A 21,723-nucleotide genomic window follows, 5' to 3' on the forward strand; every position below is an offset into this window, starting at 1 on the left:
CCGGAAAAGTTGGTTGAGACATCCACCAAAACTGTAAACGTGGCAGTGTGTGGTACTTACCTGGATATCGTCGTTTTGTATCTTTATAATATCGAGTCATGCAGTAAAAATGTCCTACCAGACAAGCTCGACCAAAATAGTGACTACAAAAAAAGAAAGAATACTACACCATTTTGCTCTTTATGGTCGACCGAAAAAGGTGTTTTAGGTGGAAAGATAACCATGCTACTATTTTAAGTAAATATCTAAGACATAATAGTCTTTATGCTCGAAAGGAAAAAGTAAAAAAGACGTTGTTCATTAGGTGCACAGTACACTGTTACCCAACGACTTGTCTTATGGTCGAAAAAAACTATACTAATATTTTAAGTTAGAACATCTTTATCCCACCAACCCAGATGGGATTTCTTAACCTTTTTTTTTTTTTTTTTTACTTTTTTCGGATTTAAAAAGAAAAAAATTAAAAACGAACCAATCGCGGACCGCCACGTATCAGTGGGATCCGCGAACAGTGTAAGAAACCCTTAAAAACCGACTACTATTCGGTAGTTTTGGTAACCTGTTTCTTAAAAGAAAGTGAGTCCTACGCGAGACCTACACGCTAAGAACCCCTCTAGTATTTTTGGATAAAGATGCTCTTGGGTGCACAGTTCACTGTTACCCAATTACTTCTCTTATGGTCGAACAAATACAGTAACTGGAGCGATGCATGTTAAATTTTTGAACCCTAAAAATAGAGAAAGACAAAAGAAGAAGCGCAGTAGCTATATTTACACCTTAAATAAGTTTTATGGATATATATATGAATATAACTAAAATTTACAAAATTTAAATTGAAGAAACAGTAGCTATATTTTTTAATTGACTTTGTTGGTGATAATATGCCTAGACATGTTTGGTTATAAACCACTTTTACAAAATTTAAATTGAAGAAACCGTAGCTTTATATGTTGGTGAATCAAGGAAAAAAATTCTAGTGATTAAAAAAAGAAGGAAATATCATAAATGGGCCCCACGGCCCAAATCCAACTTGCCTGAGACATAACCATCTTCTGTTTCTGTCTGCTTACTTTCCCTCCCTTATATAAACAAAGTATAGTGTAATCCTTCATCATCCTCATCAAGCTTCTCTTCTTCATTCAAGCTTGCTTTGATTTTTCTTCTGAAACGGTCATCGCGGCGGCGATAGATATACCTTCCGCCTCGTCGGCTCTTAACCTTTCAATCTCTCTCTAGAGATGCCTGCTGTAGCGTGCGTCGATACTGGTTACGTTTTCTCCGACGATGGCTCTCTCCCCACCGCCGCTGACGCGTTTATCCCGGCCTCACCAACTTCTTCTCGTTGGAGTCCCTCTCTCTCGGCCTCTCTTTATCGTATCGACGGTTGGGGAGCTCCTTACTTCGCGCGCCGCCAACTCTTCCGGTAACATCTCCGTTCGTCCTCATGGCGACGAGACTCTGCCTCACCAAGACATCGACCTGATGAAAGTCGTTAAGAACGTAATGGTTCCCAAATCCTCCGGTGGTTTAGGGTTGCAGCTCCCTCTCATCGTGCGGTTCCCTGACGTGTTGAAGAACAGGCTCGAGTGTCTCCAGTCCGCGTTCGATTCCGCGGTTAAGAGTCAAGGGTACGGTTCTCATTACCAGGGCGTTTTTCCGGTTAAATGCAACCAGGACCGGTTCATTGTGGAGGATATCGTGAATTTCGGTTCTCCTTTCCGGTTTGGTTTGGAAGCTGGTTCTAAACCGGAGATCCTTCTAGCTATGAGCTGCTTGTGTAAAGGCAACCCCGACGCCTTTCTCGTCTGTAACGGCTTCAAAGACGCTGAGTATGTTTCATTGGCTCTCCTCGGGAGAAAGCTTGCGTTCAACACTATGATTGTTCTCGAGCAAGAACATGAGCTTGATCTTGTTATCAACCTTAGCCAGAAGATGAACGTGAGGCCTCTCATTGGTCTACGAGCTAAGCTGAGAACCAAACAATCTAATCATTACGGCTCATATTCAGGTGAAAAGGGCAAGTTTGGATTGACTAGTACTCAGATTGTTAGTGTCGTGGCGAAGCTTAGCGAGTCTGGTATGCTTGACTGTCTCCAGCTCTTGCATTTTCACATTGGCTCAATGATTCCATCGTCTTCGTTGCTATCTCATGGTGTCTCCGAAGCTGCTCAGATTTACTGTGAGCTTGTGCGTCTTGGCGCACATATGAAAATTATTGATGTTGGTGGTGGTTTGGGGATAGACTACGACGGGTCTAAGTCTGGTGAACCTGATCAGTCTGTTACTTATACACTAGAGGAGTATGCTGAAGCTGTTGTATCTTCCATCAGGTACCCATCAAACTTTTAAACATTCGCTAAGGGCAGATTATTCTACATAAAATTTAAGGGCATGTTTAAAAAATACTCTTTCTATTGATAAGATACACTTTTTGAAAAGTTAATTTACAATGAAAAATTTCGCTAATAACTTAACAAATATTTTGTTAATTTGTTAGAATTTTATGTATTTAAAATACTTTGCATTTAAATCAATGCTTTTAAATTTGAACCAACTCTGCGATCAAACCAGTTAATCCGGTGATCCGATAATTCGATTTAGGTTTTTAAAAATGTCCATATTTACAAAAATCACTAAAACCCGAAACTAACCGATTGAACTGATAGATGACCGATATGTAATGCAATTTGATTAAAAGATTTATTGTTTCATAATTCTTCACCTTTTAATCCAAATTTTAAAGTTCATTGTTTTGCAATTTTATGAAATTATAACATTTCTACAAAATTTTGATAGAGAAAATGATAGATATAAAATAATTAACAACTATAAATATGCCTTGATCATATTACTCATTTTCATATAGCTTAATTAATTTTATTATAATTGTTTTGTGTAATTTATCTTGTTAATAATTTATATTATAATCAGTTGAAATTTGTTGTTAACAATTAGTGTTAAGCATTTTTCTTTTGAAAACATATATTTGAAATTTTTTCATAATTATTTTTGTTAATATATTTATTGTACAATGTATAACGTTATACATATATATATATATATATATAAATATATATTATGTAATGGATATTATTGAATTATTATGTTACTTAAATAATGGATATAACCATTATTTAGTAAATACAAATAAAATAATATGTTAATTTAATTGATTTCTTATTGATTGAAATGTTTTTGTAGTATTTAAACATGTAAAAATAAGTTCTATTTTTTTTTATATAAATTATTTGATTTTTTTGATTATTTAATTTATTTAAATAATTTGAAAAACAATTTGTTAGTAATTGTTAAAAAGATGAGTTCTAATATTTTATATTGTTTGAACACAAGATTAATTGTAGTGTTATTTGAAAACATGGATCATAGTATAAAAAAAGAAACATATTGTTTGGAAAAATGAAAAGTAGTATAAAGAAAGGAATATTAGTGATTTAATGTAGGTTTGACTATAAAGTAAAAATGTGTATTTAATATAAAAACTTACAAAATAAAAGTTAGGTCCAACACAATGTTTTTGTTTTAATAATGTAGATTCTTATTGATTGAAATGTTTTTGTAGTATTTAAACATGTAAAAATAAGTTATATTTATTTTGTTTGTTTTATAAATTATTTGATTTTTAAAAAAAAAATTGAAAAAAAATTGTTAGCAATTATTAAAAAGACGAGTTCTAATATTTTATATTGTTTGGACACAAGATTAATTATAGTGTTGTTTGAAAACATGGATAATAGTATAAAGAAAAAATATATTGTTTCGAAACATGAGTAGTAGTATAAAGAAAAGAATATTAGTGATTTAATGTATGTTTAACTATAAAATAAAAATGTGTATTTAATTTAAAAACTTACAAAATAAATAATAGGTCCAACACAATGTTTATGTTTTAATAATATAGATACTAGTTGATAATCTGCGCGGATGCAGTGGGATGAGTTTTAGCTACTAATGATCGATGCATGTTAGCTTTATATTTTTCTCAGACAGTTACATCGAGTCATAAGTCCAAAAAATGTTACATGTTGTGGACATATATTATAATGATGATGCATATCGGGCCAAGATGTTGATAAACTGGTTTCGTAAAAGCCCAATTAATTAAACGTTGGGGCTGAAACAATACATAAGAAAAATCCATCTATAGTCCACTCTTTTACCATATATAGAAAGGACAAACATTGATAGAGTTGACTTAAAATCGAAAAAGAACTTAAGGTTTTGGTTGATATCATACTTCTTTGACTCTGCACAGGTGATTTCTTGTCTAAATCTACAATATGTGTGCTTAATATAGTGATTTTGTTAACTCACATCTATTTTATCTTTGTTATAATTTCACGTAAGCTTTTTTGGAAAATATGAGTTTCGATCGATTGAGAGAAGATTTTAACTGTAATACATCAACAGAGATCAACGTATTGCGAGAAAAGAACATTATGTATACAAATTATTTTTAGATATTATTATATATTTTATGTTCATTTACGCATTATCAAAAAATAAATAAATGAATAATTGAGAAGCGAATAAAATTTATGTACATAATTAAACCGGAGTATAGATAGTAAATAAATCAAAACAATTATTTTATTTAATTTATATGGTATATAATTAAATTTAAATGATATTAACATAGACATATAGTGTATTTTAATATGAATAATTGATTGAAACATTTTATTCCTTTTCATATGATTTTATTAACATTTTTATATTTTTTTGTAACAAAAAGCCTTTAAAGCCATTAAACATTCTCACCCACTAATAACGTAATTAAATTTTATTGAAAGAAGTAAAATGAACCAGATTGTCTAGATTAGGGGTGGGTGTTCGGGTAGCCATTCAAGTTCAGTTCAAATCTATTCGGTTTAAAGATTTCAGCTTCATTTGGGTATTTCTAAATTTTGGTTCGGGTTCGGTTCGGGTATGGATAACCCATTTAAATTATTTTTATAATTTTAATATTTATTATATGCTTAAAATTTCTCAAAATCTGTAAAACAAAATAATATATTACATATAAATTTGTATAATATATGTCAAAATACCTAAAATTAACATATAAATTGGTTTGATTTCAATATTTGGATAGAAAATCAATAGATATTTCAAGTATTTTGGTGTTTTGAATATATTTTAGCTATTTTAGACATTTACTTTTGACTATTTATCTATATTCTCAAGTATTTTAAACAACTTAAAAATATCTTATATATTTTGGATGTTTTTAATATATATTAAATCTAAAAATAAGTAATATATTTAGATATATCTATTTCGGTTACATTTGGGTATCCAAGATACTTTGATTCGGGTCGGGTTCGGTTTCGGTTCTTTAGATACCAAAATTTTGAACCCGTTCGGATATTTAATCAATTTCGGTTCGGGTTCGATACTACTTTTTCGGATCGGGTTTGGTTCGATTCTTCAGATCCGGGTTTTTTGCCCAGCCCTAATCTAGATGAAGAAGTAGAAACTTGAAGAACTGATCGTATTTAAGTTGAAAATCATTCCAAAACCTCGTCAAAACGAAAGAAAAAAAACTGACATAGAGGAAGAGAAGTCGATCATTCAATCAAAATATAAAACAAACCGGTATTAAACCATTAATCGCAAAAATTTTAGTGAGAGATTTTTTTATTATTTTAGTAATTTATAATTGTTTAAAAAAAATCAAAATAAATTTCAAAATTAAAATATTTAGGTCGCAATATCTTTTCAATGAAATTTCGAAACTAACATATATGTGTTTTTATATGATATATATAGTTAACTTAAGCGATATTAAAGTATATATATTTAATCTGAATATGTATTACATGATACTTCATATTCATATGATTTTATCATTTGTGTCTTTTTATAACTAAAAAGTAAACCATTGTTGATAAAGTTTTATTGTAACACTTTTAACAGTTTTAATAATTTATAATCATTTTGAGAAATCAAAATATAACATATAAGAAAAAAATCTAGATTTTTAATGATATAAGGAAAGAAAATAAAATATTATTTTATGTATTACTAATCAATTTGATAGTTAATTTAATAAAAAATATAATCTATATTTAAATGGACCAACTTATTTTTTTTAAAGATTCTGAGAATTATCTTAGTGATAACACGTGGCTACACTTAAAAGTTGTAATGTTCCATGATTTATATATAGATGATTCTTAAGACTTCTTTGCGATGATCATAATTTTAAATTTTATAATCAACTAATTGCAATGCAAATTATATCCATCTTAAAAAAAAACATTTTCCTTTTTATTTAATTTTTTTGTCTCTTATTGCTTATTTTTTTATTGATAATCATTGTGATACAAAATATACTATTCCTAGCTAATCCAAAATCACTATTAATGTCATTGTGATTACTTTCTCTTTGTATACTATTATTTATTTTAAAATCTGTACATAAATACTTATGATTAAAACTTCGAATACATATTATATACTAAAATAAACCTATATGGTACATTTTGTTTTACAGTTATGTATACCAAATAAATCATTTTCGGTAAATTTTTCTATCAAGAAACTAATTTACGAAAATAACTATTTTGTAATATTTTACTGTAAATAATTAAATAAGTAATTATGATAATATTTTACAGGTACGTATGTCACCGGAGATCGGTGAAACATCCGGTGATATGCAGTGAAAGTGGAAGAGCAATAGTCTCTCATCATTCTGTGTTGATCTTTGAAGCTGCCTCCGATGTTAAACCAGTGGCTCACCAACCGAAGCCTGATGATATTCAATTCCTGCTCCAACGTGAGGAGGATCTATACGCGGCTGTGATGCGTGGAGACCAAGAAAGCTCTCTACTTTACGTTGAACAGCTGAAACAGAGATGTCTTGAAGAATTCAAAGAGGGTGTTTTGAGCATCGAGCAGTTAGTTTCTGTTGATGGGTTATGCGAATGGGTTTTGAAGGCTATAGGCGGGTCTGATCCGGTTCAGACTTACAACATGAACCTATCGATTTTCACTTCGACCCCTGACCATTTGGGGATGGGACAGCTGTTTCCTATCGTTCCTATCCATAAGCTCGACCAAAAGCCCGGGGCTCGTGGGGTCTTGTCTGATTTAACGTGTGACAGTGATGGGAAGATCGTTAAGTTCATAGGCGGCGAGTCTAGCTTGCCGTTGCACGAGATAGACAGTTATGGAGGTGGAGGAAGGTACTTATTGGGTCTATTCCTTGGAGGGTCTTATGAGGAGACTATGGGTGGAGTCCATAATCTATTTGGCGGGCCAAGCGTTGTCCGTGTCTCGCAGAGCGATGGACCACATAGCTTTGTAGTGACCAGAGCCGTGTCTGGCCAGCCCTCTTCTGATGTTCTCCGAGCAGTGCAGCATGAGCCCGAGATAATGCTTCAGACACTAAAGCACCGAGCAGAGGAAGTGATGCATACCAAAGGAAGTGGTGAAGAAGATGAGAATGAGTACAAGAACGTGGCTGCTTGTCTCGACCGTTCGTTCCACAACATGCCGTATCTCGCGACCGAGGAGGGCATCAGTGAGTAACCAACCACTCTCTTTCAGCTGCGATCAATAACTTTGGCTTTTAGCACTTCGACGATGACGGCTTTGACTACCTATGAGTGTGAGAAAGGTGGACGTTTAGTTTGTTTTTGCAGTTTAATTTTCATTTTAAGTTTCTTCAATAAATTATTGGAATAATCAAATGACGAGATCCATCGTTGTATTTGTTTAAATTGTAAAATTCAGATTTTTTTATTTTATTTTATTTATCAAAAACATCAACATTAAATATAAATGTATATGTCACAATTAACTTTAAATTATATCATCGCCATTAATATATCATATCATCATTTTCTTTCAAAATCAATATGGTAATGACGTATATTAAGTAAATTTTCAAATAATATCTAGATAAGTTTTTTTGATACCATGTTCTAGTAATAGTTTATTGTTAATTTCTCAACTCCTGAATGATAATTTTTTAGATTTATTTTTATAACACAAATATTTTTTTATAGAATTTAAAGATAATTTGGGTACTTGATATTAATTAGTTGTAAAATTGTAACACTTTAATTAGAATTATTTTAACTTATTAAATATAATTTATTGATAGTTATTAGAAATTATTTAATAAAAATAAATAAAAACTTTAATAAAAACATTTATTACATTTTTAATACTCTAAAAATTAATCTTGAGAGAATTGTTATTTATTTTCTCTGTGATTTCTTCTACTCATGCGGATAAGGGACTAGGACGACCATCTCTAGTTGGAATATACACCACTGATCGATATGCAAGATTTTTCACGTGTATAAATCTTTCTGGAAATATTTAATGCAGGGCCACAACTTAAGACCTCGCCCCTTGAACCTCTGTCAGACAGTGAAATGCAGGGCCACAACTCAAGACGCCCCGCGCCCCTTGGGATCTCTGTTAGGGCATTATTAGCAGTAAGACCGTTTCATCTAATTCCTATGTTCATCTCTATATTTATATAGAAATTCTATTATATATATGTTTAGTTTGTTCTAATTTATATATGTTTCTATAGTAGAGGTTTTTCTATTTTGAACGAATATATAAAAAAAGAATTCCATCCTTAAATAGGGATAAAAATAATATTTATCTATATTTTCTTCTAAAAATAGAAAAATCTACTACATGACATACATTATAGTAAAACAGTTTTTATAACAGAATTCTCTGTTTTTTTTAAATATTTATAAATGTACATTAGAAATGTTCTAAAAGACCACAAGAGTCTTACAAAAATTTAATTTAACTGGTTTTAATAAACTGAATCAATCAATTGTTACTCGTGTTAATTATATGAGACTCTAATTATATAATGCTAACACTAATATCAGATCATCTTTTGATATTAATTTATTTATAGATTTTTGCAGAAATTTGCTATACTTACACGTGAAATAATTTTCATGGATATATATATATATATATAACTAAAATTTGGTGTCAGATATTACAAATTTTAAACTGAAGAAGCAGTAGCTATATTTTTAATTGACTTTGTTAGTGATATATGCGAGACATGTTTGGTTAAAAGCTACTTTTAAATTTTAATAAGCTAAAAGAGCGCCCATGTGAATCCAGTTAATAATTTCTAGTGATTGAAAAAAATAGATACCATGATTAACTCGCAGTTTTAAGAACTCCGTCCTAAGAATCCGGGTTAAGAGCATCCGCATTAATGAACTCCTTTTTGGGGTTCATATGATTTTTTTAATATTTTTTGATGGTACCATAAATAGTGATGAATTTCTATCGTTTGTGTATCTGCATTAGTGAACCTGAAAAAGGGGTTCATAGGAATAAAATAATATTATTTTTTTTAATATTTGAAAACTTTTTATTCAATACATTAAGAATATTCAAATACATTAAGAATATTAATGAACATAGAAAGATTATTCATCTACATTACCAAACTTTTTCCATACATTTTCAACTAAATCCGCTTTCAAAAGATGATGTTTCTCTGAATCCCGAACTTCATTGCGAACGCCTAACATATTACCTATATTAAAACTTGTTCTCGTTTTCACCTTGGAACTTCTGCTTGACTCTCCTGACTCGAACTCAGATGTATCAATTTGGGTATATCTGTCTCGTTCGTTCTCTACTATCATATTGTGCAATATGACACAACTTCTCATAATCCATCCTATCTTTTCCTTGTCCCATAGTAGAGCTGGATTTTTAACTATTGCGAACCTTGATTGCAATACTCCAAAAGCCCGTTCGACATCTTTTCTGGTGGATTCTTGACGTTCGGCAAATAGCTCTGCTTTAGGACCTTGAGGGAGTGGGATGGATTGGATAAATGTTGACCAATTTGGATAAATCCCGTCAGTAAGGTAGTAGGCCATACGATAAGTGTGGTTGTTGACCTTGAACTTCACTTTTGGTGCTCGACCTTGTAAAATATCATCAAAAACTGGTGACCGATCAAGAACATTGATATCGTTGAGGGTACCTGGTAATCCGAAAAATGCGTGCCATATCCAAAGATCTTGTGATGCAACAGCTTCTAAGACAATTGTCGGCTTTCCTGAACCACGTGTGTTGAAGGTGTGGTGATAGTTGAGAAGAATCGTGGTGATGGTTGAGAAAAATCGTGGTGAAACAACAATTAATATATAGAGAAGTGAAAGAGTTGTTGCACAAACAGAAGTGAGAAACATCGATTATATAAAGAGACATATTTTACATGTTGATCGGGTACATACACCCGTGAGTACAAAATAGAACCCGTGGGTACATACACCCGTGAGTTCAAAACACAACCTGTGGGTACATACACCCATTAAAGCCGATGAAGTTAAAAGAAGTGTAGAAAGATTCAAAATTCTACACTCACCCGTGAATCAAACAGAGAACCCGTGACCTGATACCAAAAGAGAACCCGTGATCAGATAGAGACCCTACTAACAACACGTCCACACGCACGCATCCACCTATCGCAACCCGTGACCTGCAAACCTGCAAACCTGCAACCCAAAGCATATTCAGCAAATATCAAATGCAATCAAGTTCATATCAAGCATTATCCAACTAAAAAATTAACTTAAAAATTCATATCAAATGCAATTAACCAACTGACCCTATCAAAGCATTTCAGAAATGAGTTTATTTTTAAGAGACACTTCTTGTGGAGAAAGTGTAGCTTCAGTTTTTGCTAGCAAGCGATCAAGGATTTTCTGTTTGGATATAGTATTTTTCGCAGCTAATATGCTCTCTATCTGATCAAAAGCTGCTTCATTCGTGTGCTTCTTGCGTTTGGCTGCTTTGCTAGCCTTAACGCCAGGAGGCCTAACATCTTGGTCCACAGGAACCTCCTCTGCCGGTTCCTTCCTTTTCTCCTTTGCACCATCTTTCGAGAATGAGTGTGATCTCCATTTTTGATCAAACCTAAGCTCCCTCCAACAATGTTCCATACTGAACTTGACAAGATAGTCGTTAAAGAAGATGTCATGGGCAGCCTTCATGACATCATTCTCATTTTGCCTACTAGCTTGCTCCTTCAGCGCGGCTTCATGGCTTCCAACAAACTTGCATACCTGCTCATTAACCCTTCCCCACCTCTGCTTACATTGACTCCACTCCCTAGGAATGGAGCCAATGAGCAGAGGACTAGCATTGACATACTCCTCTATGCGCTTCCAGAACGTGCCTGCCTTCTGCTCGTTACTCACGATTGGATCCTTGCTGGTGTTCAACCAAGCACTGATCAAGACAACGTCTTCTTTGGTTGTCCACTTTCGCTTTGACGCCGGTTTAGGAACCTCAGAACACCCTAAGTCTATTGTTTGACTGCTCTGAGAGACTAGTAGGTTAACCAACCCGGGAGAGTTAAAGTTAAAAGGATCCATTTAGATTTTAGATAAATGGGTTTAAACTTTGGTTTGTGTTTTCAGAAGAAGATTGCCTATGATTTTATACTAGTTTTGACTTTGAAAGGACAAAAAATTAAAGTGGGTCTAACCACCGAACATTGATTAAAGTTTTTAAAACTACAACTACAACACATACAATATTCAATAAACATCAAATCAGTTCTAATTCAACTCTACCTAGCAGTCGAATTGATTACGCAACCAACCAAAACACAAGTACACGGGGTTAACACTCAACCATTCATCAACATTCATTTCAAATTCAACTCAACCTAGTACACATAGTTCAGTTCAAATTCAACTCTAACTAGCACTCGAATTGATTAAGCTTGAGTGTTACCTTTTTTTTCAGTCGAAGCATAGCTTCTCCAAGTCCGCGACCTGCACTGAGAGGTTATAAACCTGCCCAGTGAGGTTATCAACCTCCCCATTGAGGGCTTTAACCTCTGCCTGGACATGTAAAAAACAATCACAATTTGTTAGTCCGTTAATAAAAAAATAAAATATTACAAATTTTAAACAAAAAACATGCAAGTCACATTACCTCCAGCCTCTCAATCTGGTTATTGACCTCCGGGACCCAGTTGATCACCAACTCAACCTCCTCCAGACGCTTTGTGAGACGTTCGATATGCTCCTGGACACCAATCACCCAAGGCTGACGGTAATGAAACCCATCAGCCTTGTTAACCACAAAAACACATGTGAGAATCTCGTTAGAAACTCAATTAAATGGAAATAATTTAATTGAAAAGAAGCGCTTACCTTGTAGTTTTTGCAGGTGAAGAACCGCTTCCCAGGAAGAGTGTCGTAGTCGTCCTTCCCCCGAACATCGTCAATGATTCTCCCTCCGCAGGGACACCTCGTCGGAATCCCGTATTCTGAATCTGCCACGTATCCTTGCATGTTGATCAACTCTGTCTGCCTCTTTGTCTCTCTTCTCTCTTCTGCGGGATCCATCTGTACCAGAAAAAGCAAATATTAGAACACAATAAACGGTAGAGCTTAACCAGAAACTCGATTTGGAACCCTAAGTAGAAACCCCCTAATCGATTTCAAATCCTCGAGAAACGAACCCTAAATGGAACCCGCATGACGATAATTAACCCTAAATGGAAACCCCCATATCGATTTTGAACCCTACATCAAAACCCCCAAATCGATTTTCAATTAACCGATAACGCTTTCGACCCCAAAAAGATTCAATGAAACCGTAAAAGTAGTCGATACTCACCTGAGATCGTTTACGAGAGACTCCGACGTCGATTTGATCGAGAAATTCTCCGGTTGTCGCGTCGCACGAGAAATCGCCTCCCACAGAGAGAAACCCTAGCTTTCGAAAGAAGATGAGAAAATGAATTCTCTCACGCGTAACCCTATTTTTCTCGCTTTCGACGCGATAACACGCGGCCAATGCCTGTTCGACGCGTGGCTTGAACCCGTATCATACGGGCTCACTCCAACGAGACGGATCACCGAATTAAACCCATTAAAACTTTTCTTTTTATTTTCCGGCCCTATAAACCCCAGCCCATGATCATGAACTCTTTTTAATCCGCTAATGCGGCTGCTGCTATAATCTGCCTAAGCAGCTTGCCTCAGACATGTGATTGAAAAAAAAAACCATAAATGGGCCCCACGGCTCAACTCAGACATAACCATCTTCTCTCTCCGTCGGCTTGCTTTTCCCTCCCTTATTTATATAAATAAACAAGTAGACTGTAATCTGCCTAAGCTTTAAAGCTTCTCTTCTTCATTCAAGCTTGCTTGAATTCTTCTCCTGAACTGTCATCACGGCGGTGATAGATACATCTTCTGTACCTTTCAACCTCTCTCGAAAGATGCCTGCTGACGTGTTTATCCCGGCGTCACCAACTTCCTCCTCCTCTGACAGCTCTTCCCGTTGGAATCCCTCTCTCTCCGCCTCTCTCTACCGCATCGACGGTTGGGGCGCTCCTTATTTCACCGCCAACTCTTCCGGTAACATCTCCGTTCGTCCTCATGGCTCCGACACTCTGCCTCACCAAGACATCGATCTCCTCAAAGTAGTTAAGAATTTGACTGATCCGAAAGCCTCCTGTGGTTTAGGGCTGCAGCTTCCTCTCATCGTGCGGTTCCCTGACGTGTTAAAGAACCGGCTCGAATGTCTTCAGTCCGCGTTCGATTCCGCAGTTAAGAGTCAGGGGTACGGTTCTCATTACCAAGGTGTTTACCCGGTTAAATGCAACCAGGACCGGTTCATTGTGGAGGATATCGTGAATTTCGGTTCACCTTTCCGGTTTGGTTTGGAAGCTGGTTGTAAACCGGAGGTCCTTTTAGCTATGAGTTGCTTGTGTAAAGGCAACCCTGATGCCTTTCTCATCTGTAACGGCTTCAAAGATAGTGAGTATGTTTCGTTGGCTCTCCTCGGGAGAAAGCTTGAGCTTAACACAGTGATTGTGCTCGAGCAAGAACATGAGCTTGACCTGGTTATCGACCTTAGCAAGAAGATGAACGTGAGGCCTGTCATCGGGTTAAGAGCTAAGCTTAGAACCAAACAATCTAACTATTACGGGTCGAATTCAGGTGAAAAGGGCAAGTTTGGATTGACAAGTGCTCAGATTGTTCGTGTCGAGGCGAAGCTTAGGGAGTCTGGTATGCTTGACTGTCTCCAGCTCTTGCATTTTCACATTGGCTCAATGATTCCAACGACTTCATTGCTATCTGATGGTGTCTCCGAAGCTGCTCTGATCTACTGTGAACTTGTGCGTCTTGGTGCACATATGAGAGTTATTGATGTTGGTGGTGGTTTGGGGATTGACTACGACGGGTCCAAGTCTGGAGAAGGTGATATCTCTGTTGCTTATACACTCGAGGAGTATGCTGAAGCTGTTGTAGCTTCCATCAGGTACCCAGCAAAGTTTTCAACATTCGCTTAACATAATGGTATGTTTACAAAATAGTTTTTATATAATCTACCGATAAGATACACTTTTTGAAAAACTCTTTTAACTTGAACCTATTTCTATATTATTATTTACGCATGTGCGGGCAAAACACCTACTTAATACTAATATTCTTAAAACTTCTTTGGTATGATTATAATTTTAAATTTTAAAATCAACTAATTGCAATGCAAATTATATCCATGTTAAAAAAACTTTGAGTAATCTTTTCTTTTTTTCTGGTCTCTTATTGTTTACTTTTATAAGATAATCATTGTGATACAGTATACTATTCCTACATCCAAATCACTATTCATATCATTGTGATTACTTTCTCATAGTCTATTATTATTTATTTTAAAATGGATAAAGACAACTTTATGATAAGATTTTCGAATAAATATATTATTATACTAAAATAAACCTATATGGTACATTTTGTTTTACAATGATGTATACCAAATAAATAAAGAAAGAAAAAAACAAAAAAAGAAACTAATTTACAAAAATAACTATATTGTAATATTTTACTGTAATTAATTAAATAAGTAGTTATGATAATATTTTGCAGGTGCGTATGTGACCGGAGATCGGTGAAACATCCGGTGATATGTAGTGAAAGTGGAAGAGCAATAGTCTCTCATCATTCTGTGTTGATCTTTGAAGCTGTTAAGCCAGTGGCTCACCAACCGAAGCCTGATGATATTCAGTTCCTGCTCGAAGGTGAGGAAGATCTATACGCGGCTGTGATGCGTGGAGACCAAGAACGGTCTCTACTTTACGTGGAACAGCTGAAACAGAGATGTGTTGAAGGTTTCAAAGATGGTGTTTTGAGCATCGAGCAGTTAGGTTCTATTGATGGGTTATGCGAATGGGTTTTGAAGGCTATAGGCAGGTCGGATCCGGTTCAGACTTACAACATCAACCTATCGATTTTCACTTCGACTTCTAGCCATTGGGGGATGGGACACCTGTTTCCTATCGTTCCTATCCATAAGCTCGATCAAAAGCCTAAGGCTTGTGGGATCTTGTCTGATATAACGTGTGACAGTGAAGGGAAGATCGTTAAGTTCATAGGCGGCGAGTCTAGCTTGCGGTTGCACGAGATAGATAGCAGTGGAAGGTACTTTTTGGGTTTATTCCTTGGAGGGGCTTATGAGGAGTCTATGGGTGGAGTCTATAATCTGTTTGGCGGGCTAAGCGTTGTCCGTGTATCGCAGAGCGATGGACCACATAGTTTTGTAGTGACCAGAGCCGTGCCTGGTCAGTCCTCTTCTGATGTTCTCCGAGCAGTGCAGCATGAGCCTGAGCTAATGCTTCAGACACTAAAGCACAGAGCAGAGGAAGTAATGCATACCAAAGGAGGTGGTGAAGAAAAAGAAGAAGATGATGAGTACAAGAATGTGGCTGCTTGTCTCGATCGTTCGTTCCACAACATGCCGTATCTCGCGACCGAGGAGGGCATCAATGAGTAACTCTCTTTCAACTGCGATCAATAACCTCGGCTTTTAATACTGCGGCGACAACCTATATGAGTGCGAGAAAGCTGGTCTTGTGGTTTGTTGTTGCAGTTAAATTATCATTTCAAGTTTCTTCAATAAATTATTGGAATAAAATGATAATCATATGATCCATGATTGTATTTGTGTAGAGTGCTTTTGTAAAAATTAGGATTTTTGTATCTTATTTTATTTATTTTCAAGTTAGTTAGCAAATTATCAAAAGAGGAGACAAAACAAACAAACAATGTGTGAGCCAGCCATGGTAGCCAAAGTTCTGTTCAGTTTAAACCGGCCTCATTTCGTTATGAAAAAAAAAGCCAAAGTAAAAACAAAGTTTGAAAACAAGAGTGTGTTACTGGAACGAAACACCTTTGAAAACTACAATTGGTCAACCTTGAAAGTCTTCAATAAATCTTCTGAAACATAAGCCACCCCGGGATGCTTCAATCTGCAGTAGATAACAAACACCATTGAAACTTAACAACTTAGTGGTTTACGCCAAGGCATATGTCTTATGCAACACTTACGAGACTGAAACGAAACTATTTAACCATGCAACATAACTTACTTTATTGATGGGTATGAAAAAATATGGAAAGTGAGGATTAAGGGTTGTCTTCTTGACCGTAGTTGTACACAATCTCGATCTGCATCAGCCACACAAGAAGATAAGAACTTGTGAATAAGAAAGTGAGTGACGTGATAAGTGTTCAGAAGAAAGATTACCCCAGCAGGCGGAGTGGGGTTTCTACAGAACTTTGAGCCACCAGGTGCCCATGGAACTACAAAAAAAAAAAAAAAACGTGGGAGGTCATTTAAAATCCAACTCAAGAAGAAGTAGATGGTCATTGTTCTCTAACATGAGATGCCTTCCAATGAAATCTACCATGAGCATTCTCATTAATTGGTTTAAAGATGCTTATATACCGATATAAGGATCAGGGTGGCGCCACTTGTCGTACTCTGATTCACCATGAGCAATCAGTTTGTCGATTCTGTCAACATCCTCCTACAAATATTCCCCCAATCAAAAGGCAAATAGACTCAAAACTTAAAATTCACAATCATTATAATAACAAGCTAAATGGTTAGATTGTAATGATTACGAGTGTATATACAAACTAAAACACGAGAAGTTATGAAACATCGGCATGGTTCACACGTGCGAAACAAAGCATTTAACTTTACACAAGACTTCATACATAACACTTACCACGTCTTGATTAGCATTGAACTTCTCGCGCAGATCAGAAGCCTGATGATAAAGGGAACGAAGATCGACGAATAAAAAAAAAACCAAATCGATCGCGAGATCGGTGAAATGAGAATAACTTACGTCTCGGTAGAAGATGTGGCGATGGACAGCCCAATTGAGAGTATCCTTGAGAGCGCGTCGATAGAGGATTCGAACCCTCTCCTTCTGCGCCGCTCGCCGCGCGAAATACGCCGCCGATGATACTCCGCTCATTTTTTTGTTTTCTTCTGATTCCCGATTTCGATTTCGAGTCTCTCTACACTCTCTTTCTTCTTCTTCCTCTAACCTTCTGCACCAGTTAGAGGGGACTGAGGGTGAGAGTTTCAGATGGGCTAGTCAATGGAATATTTGGCCCAAACGTAACGGGCTTAAAGAACACCATGAGATAGATTAATAATTTGAACCCAAACATGGTGCAAAAAGGAATGTTGTTTTAAATAGACTTGGGCCCCAAACCAATACACTGTAAAAAGTATGCTCCGTTGCCGGTACTCGAACCCGGGTCTCTCGGGTGAGAGCCGAGTATCCTGACCAGCTAGACTACAACGGATTGTTGGCAATGTACTTATTTTTAACTAATTGGAAATGGAATATACCAAATATTTCTGAAGCCACAGATTATGAGAGACTTGCGTTTCTCGTGAATACTTTATAATTTGTTTTACTCTAAAATTTCATTCGATTTCTGGTAGCATCTTTTGTTGTTGAGCTAGTCTTAGGAACAAAGTATCAAAAATGTTAGATCACGTGTTGTGAGAAGAGTTCTCTTGGAGAAACCAAGCAAAACATGATTTAGAGTTCTTGAGTAATGTATACGCTTGGGGAAGACCAGAGAGAGAGAGAGAGATTGCACGTGATAAAGCTACTCTTCTCTTGATATTCAGTTTATGAAATAACCTTTTCGAAACTACCGACCAAAGGGTCCATGCATGGAACTGTGGTCCTTCTATTGTACGTCTCTCTCTATGTAGCAGATTATATAAAGTAAGAACTTGAAGCTATAAGATCAAAGTCGGTATATTATATGTGCACGCTATTATGTGTTGTTAATCATGTTGTCACCAGTCTATAATTAAAACATTTTATGCTTGTAAAATGGTCTGCGTTTTGTGTTGCTTTGCCAAGGAGAATCATTTTACTATTTAGATGAGATAGAAAATCTCTGATCATGATAGAGGATATGCAAAATATAACTATAAAGTATTAGCTATTACAGTTTGCCACATACTTACAAAAAGTCTATGCCACCTTACATGGACCAAAATCATTCTAAGTATGTAGTGGTGGTGGTCTCTCACATCATTAAAAATTACATAAATCTTGTTTTATAGAGAAACCCATTTTTTATAGACTAATTCCAAAACAGCCTCCAATGTAATGAAGCAAGTTGTTAAATTACACAACACTAGAGATAATGCTAAAAAAAGTAGGTTTACATTTTACCTAAGTCTTCTCTACCACTTTGGCTGCCAAATTTGACTTGGTCTGATTTAGTAATAGCTTCACCTGTTTCTTCTTCAACCAACTCTTTACTCTTTCTCAATTCAAGAACCTTCCTATGAAGATTTGAGTGAATCTCATTAGAGAACGTCGGACTATCCGCCGGTCTGTATTCCGGACATAGCCTACCGGACTTGAACCGAACTCCACATGCGTTACATAAGGTTTTTGGACCGACCGGACCGGTTCTCCACTGAGGTGTGGTGTTTGTCCCACAATGGCTGCATCTTCGTTGAAACACAATGACCGGTTCTTGTTTCTTCTTCTTCCTCCACTGCTGCTCTCCTGCTGCATGTTGGTTGGTTGAAACGAGTGGCCAGACCCTGTCTCCGGCTAAGCTGTTCCGAGGCCGTTTGGTTCTTGGTTTAACCGGAACTCGAGACGAGAAGCTTGGTCTGGTTTTGTGGGTTTGTGTGAAGAGAAGTGAGACTTCTTGTGATGAACAATCATCAACAACACGAGATACCCATTCAAGCTCTTCAACATCTCCATCCTAAAAAAAAAATCAGAAAATAATAAATAAAAATTCAACTAAATTTTCTTTAATTACAAGAAAAAGGCATTTAAATTTACCGGCAAAGAAGGAAGTTGATCAAAAATGCAAGGCTGTGAACTAGTGTTACAACAATCTTGTTCTTGTTCTTCTTGTGAAGAAGAAATATAGACAAGTTCTTCTTCTTCTTGAACTTCTTCTGAGAAATCGAGGAAACACTCGACGGAGAAATCTTCAGCAGAAGAAGTTCTGCTTAGTTCCTCAGACACAATCACTTGATGTTTGATAGCTTCTCCTCTTAGACTAGCCTTCAGGGCTCTAGCTTCTGTCCACAGCTCCATTCACTCTTTCTTTCTTTCTTTCTTTCGTACACACATACATATAAAAATCTTTTAAGTTTCAACACTTGACATGGTCTTACTTCTCAATATTACAACAACCATGAACCATACATATAACATAGCAAAAAAAGTAGCCAAAGAAAGCTAAACTTTATGATATACAAAACCGTCTGCGCATGCAAACTTTTTTAACAAATTAGAAAGGAGAGAGGTATGTGCAGAGATATGCTTATCATAATTCTTTACCTGATAAAGATGAAAAGCTGAGAGAAGGCGAAGAAACAGAGGAGGGGAGATAGATAGATAAATAAGCAAAGTAAGAGGGGCACTGAAATTAAAGGAAAATTCTTGAATGGGTTAAAAGGTGAAACAGAGACTTTGTGTTTTGTGTCTGATGTGCTTCCAATTCCAAAAGTTAAAAGCTATATTTTTTTTTCTTAATGGTTTACAGTTTGTAGAATATTACAAAATCTTCTTTCATGTATGATTCTTAGGATTGGAGTTTGGGAATCAATGCTATACGTCTTCTTTATTTGCCTCTTCATTTTGGTGTAAAATGATGTGTCCTTTTATTTCTTCAAAATCAGGGTTAAGTCTAGTCCATTTAATAATAAAATCATCCATTGAGCCATCGCTTTTATTTCTATAGTAATTACACTATTTAGCACATGACCGTAGACTAAACAAACCAAGACTGAACAATTAACGTCATACTCTGGGCTCCATTCATCAAACTACTGCCCATATCCATAACTTGGTTTTATCTGTAAAGCTCTTCCCAAGGTAGTGTTAGTAACTTAGTATTGTATCCGGTTTCTTTTTAGCCTCTGGATTTTCACATTATGTCTACAAACACATGTTATAAATTGTATCTTTTGTATATATTTGGTTTGTTTGAGTAAATAATTTGTTAAGAATTCATTAAATAGTATATAAATTGGTATGCCTATTTCTAAAAAATAATTTATTATTTGCAGCTTTGGTTGTTGCTGCTACTCTATTTAGTTAATTACTTGTTCTTATGTTCTGTTTATTTCCAAAGTAACAAAAATGAAGAAAACGTTATGATTTTTTTTTTTCATTTTCTTTGGACCTAATCAATGATTTCTGTACGTGGATGTTTGGCTTGGGCTTATCTTGCGTCAGAAAATTGATAAGTCAGGTCCATTTTAATAAATTATTCAATACACTTTGATTGAATTCTTAAAAATTATTGTGTAAAGGGTTATATCATTGCCAATTTAGCTTGATCTTGTCAAAAGAGTTGACCATATCTTCTTAAGAAATGCTGCTTACTATTAAAACGGTTGAAATGTTATTTCAATCTTTTTCTTAATATGCTACAATATAAATTTAAATCAAAGAACACACTTTTTAAAAAACAAATTCAATTTAAACACTTCTTCAACCCAAAAACAGCATATACAAAAGTTCAACTAAAGGAAACATAATATAAGTTTTTTTTCAACAATAAAAAGTTCTTTAACACACCACTACGCAAAAGAGAAGACGCAGAAGAAGAGTGTGGATTGTGGTAGTGATGGGAATGAAGAAGATACAAACCACCGTTGGAGTGGAGTTCACCAAAGCGACCACTATAGCCAACTTCCTTTAACAATCTTTTTTAATAAAAAAATACATGTCATTATAAAGTATTTTCCTTTCAATTATGCAGTCTTTCATTCTTAGTTTATGTATAAGAAACTGAATTAATATAATCATCGCCAAATATTGTCAGATATCATACTGCTTTAAAACTGAGGTGCCTAATTTGGAATCTTTTTTTTTTGGTTTTATGAACGAGTAGTTACGATCACTTAGTTTGGTACTGATTTTTTTTTTGCCAACTTTGGGTGGTGGTGTTATACTTATATTCGTATACTTCTTTATACAAATTCATGTATCTTTAACTTTTTATTTCGAAAGCTAGTGTATACCAATGGCTGGTTTACATTTTTGGGAAAATACGAGGCAAAACGTAAGATAATCACTACAAGAAAACATATTTTTTACGAGGGCGGTATTCGTTGTAAATTCGTCGTAATAGGGGCTTTACGACGAATTAACATCGATACGCGTTTCGTTGTTAAACGCTCGTCGTAACAGAGGTTTCGTCGTAAAGTCCTAGTTACGTTTACGAGGAAGTCAATTCCTCGTAAAGCGGAAGGAAACTATTCGTCGTAATGCCCTCGTAAATGACGATGTAAATACCTCGTAATAGTTCGTTGTAAAAGCCACGTAAGGCTTCCACGTAAAGTCGATGTAAA

The 21,723-nt window shown here is 35.3% G+C and overlaps 3 protein-coding genes, 1 non-coding gene and 2 pseudogenes across 8 annotated transcripts; 2 read left to right on the forward strand and 4 right to left on the reverse strand.

Moving 5' to 3' along the window:
- Positions 1–1,079: 1,079 nt before the first annotated feature.
- Positions 1,080–7,724, forward strand: LOC106304045 (annotated as a pseudogene).
- A 2,596-nt stretch (positions 7,725–10,320) lies between these two features.
- On the reverse strand, positions 10,321–11,417 carry LOC106328949 (glutathione S-transferase T3-like). The gene is made up of 4 exons (XM_013767501.1): positions 10,690–11,417; positions 10,478–10,535; positions 10,406–10,432; positions 10,321–10,332 (listed from the first exon to the last, which is right to left on the reverse strand). Exons 1-4 carry the CDS (start codon positions 11,415–11,417, stop codon positions 10,321–10,323), a joined length of 825 nt encoding a protein of 274 aa, XP_013622955.1.
- Positions 11,418–13,050: 1,633 nt separating this feature from the next.
- Positions 13,051–16,098, forward strand: LOC106309164 (annotated as a pseudogene).
- Positions 16,095–17,420, reverse strand: LOC106309175 (NADH dehydrogenase [ubiquinone] 1 beta subcomplex subunit 9-like). 3 transcript variants are annotated; one of them, XR_001263578.1, is made up of 6 exons: positions 17,204–17,420; positions 17,081–17,122; positions 16,795–16,876; positions 16,594–16,649; positions 16,395–16,514; positions 16,095–16,315 (listed from the first exon to the last, which is right to left on the reverse strand). XR_001263578.1 is itself a non-coding variant. In XM_013746239.1 (6 exons), the coding sequence occupies exons 1-5, from the start codon at positions 17,333–17,335 to the stop codon at positions 16,473–16,475; spliced, it is 354 nt and encodes a 117-aa protein (XP_013601693.1). In that variant the 5' UTR covers positions 17,336–17,420; the 3' UTR covers positions 16,095–16,315; positions 16,436–16,472. The 3 variants fall into 3 exon arrangements, 2 of the variants coding, with proteins under 2 accessions (XP_013601693.1, XP_013601702.1); XM_013746239.1 differs by having other exon boundaries at positions 16,436–16,514; XM_013746248.1 differs by lacking the exon at positions 17,081–17,122 and having other exon boundaries at positions 16,436–16,514; positions 17,204–17,402.
- A 179-nt stretch (positions 17,421–17,599) lies between these two features.
- TRNAE-CUC lies at positions 17,600–17,672 on the reverse strand. The gene has a single exon. It is a non-coding gene; the product is annotated as a tRNA-Glu (tRNA).
- A 662-nt stretch (positions 17,673–18,334) lies between these two features.
- LOC106326120 (GATA transcription factor 3-like) lies at positions 18,335–19,995 on the reverse strand. Of its 3 annotated transcripts, none has more exons than XM_013764159.1 (3): positions 19,703–19,995; positions 19,196–19,473; positions 18,335–19,115 (listed from the first exon to the last, which is right to left on the reverse strand). In XM_013764159.1, exons 2-3 carry the CDS (start codon positions 19,454–19,456, stop codon positions 18,555–18,557), a joined length of 822 nt encoding a protein of 273 aa, XP_013619613.1. In that variant the 5' UTR covers positions 19,457–19,473; positions 19,703–19,995; the 3' UTR covers positions 18,335–18,554. The 3 variants fall into 3 exon arrangements, with proteins under 3 accessions (XP_013619613.1, XP_013619607.1, XP_013619600.1); XM_013764153.1 differs by having other exon boundaries at positions 19,196–19,477; XM_013764146.1 differs by having other exon boundaries at positions 19,196–19,995.
- Positions 19,996–21,723: the final 1,728 nt, after the last annotated feature.

The sequence above is a fragment of the Brassica oleracea genome, chromosome C1 (genome assembly GCF_000695525.1).
Source record: "Brassica oleracea var. oleracea cultivar TO1000 chromosome C1, BOL, whole genome shotgun sequence".
Classification (NCBI taxonomy): domain Eukaryota; kingdom Viridiplantae; phylum Streptophyta; class Magnoliopsida; order Brassicales; family Brassicaceae; genus Brassica; species Brassica oleracea.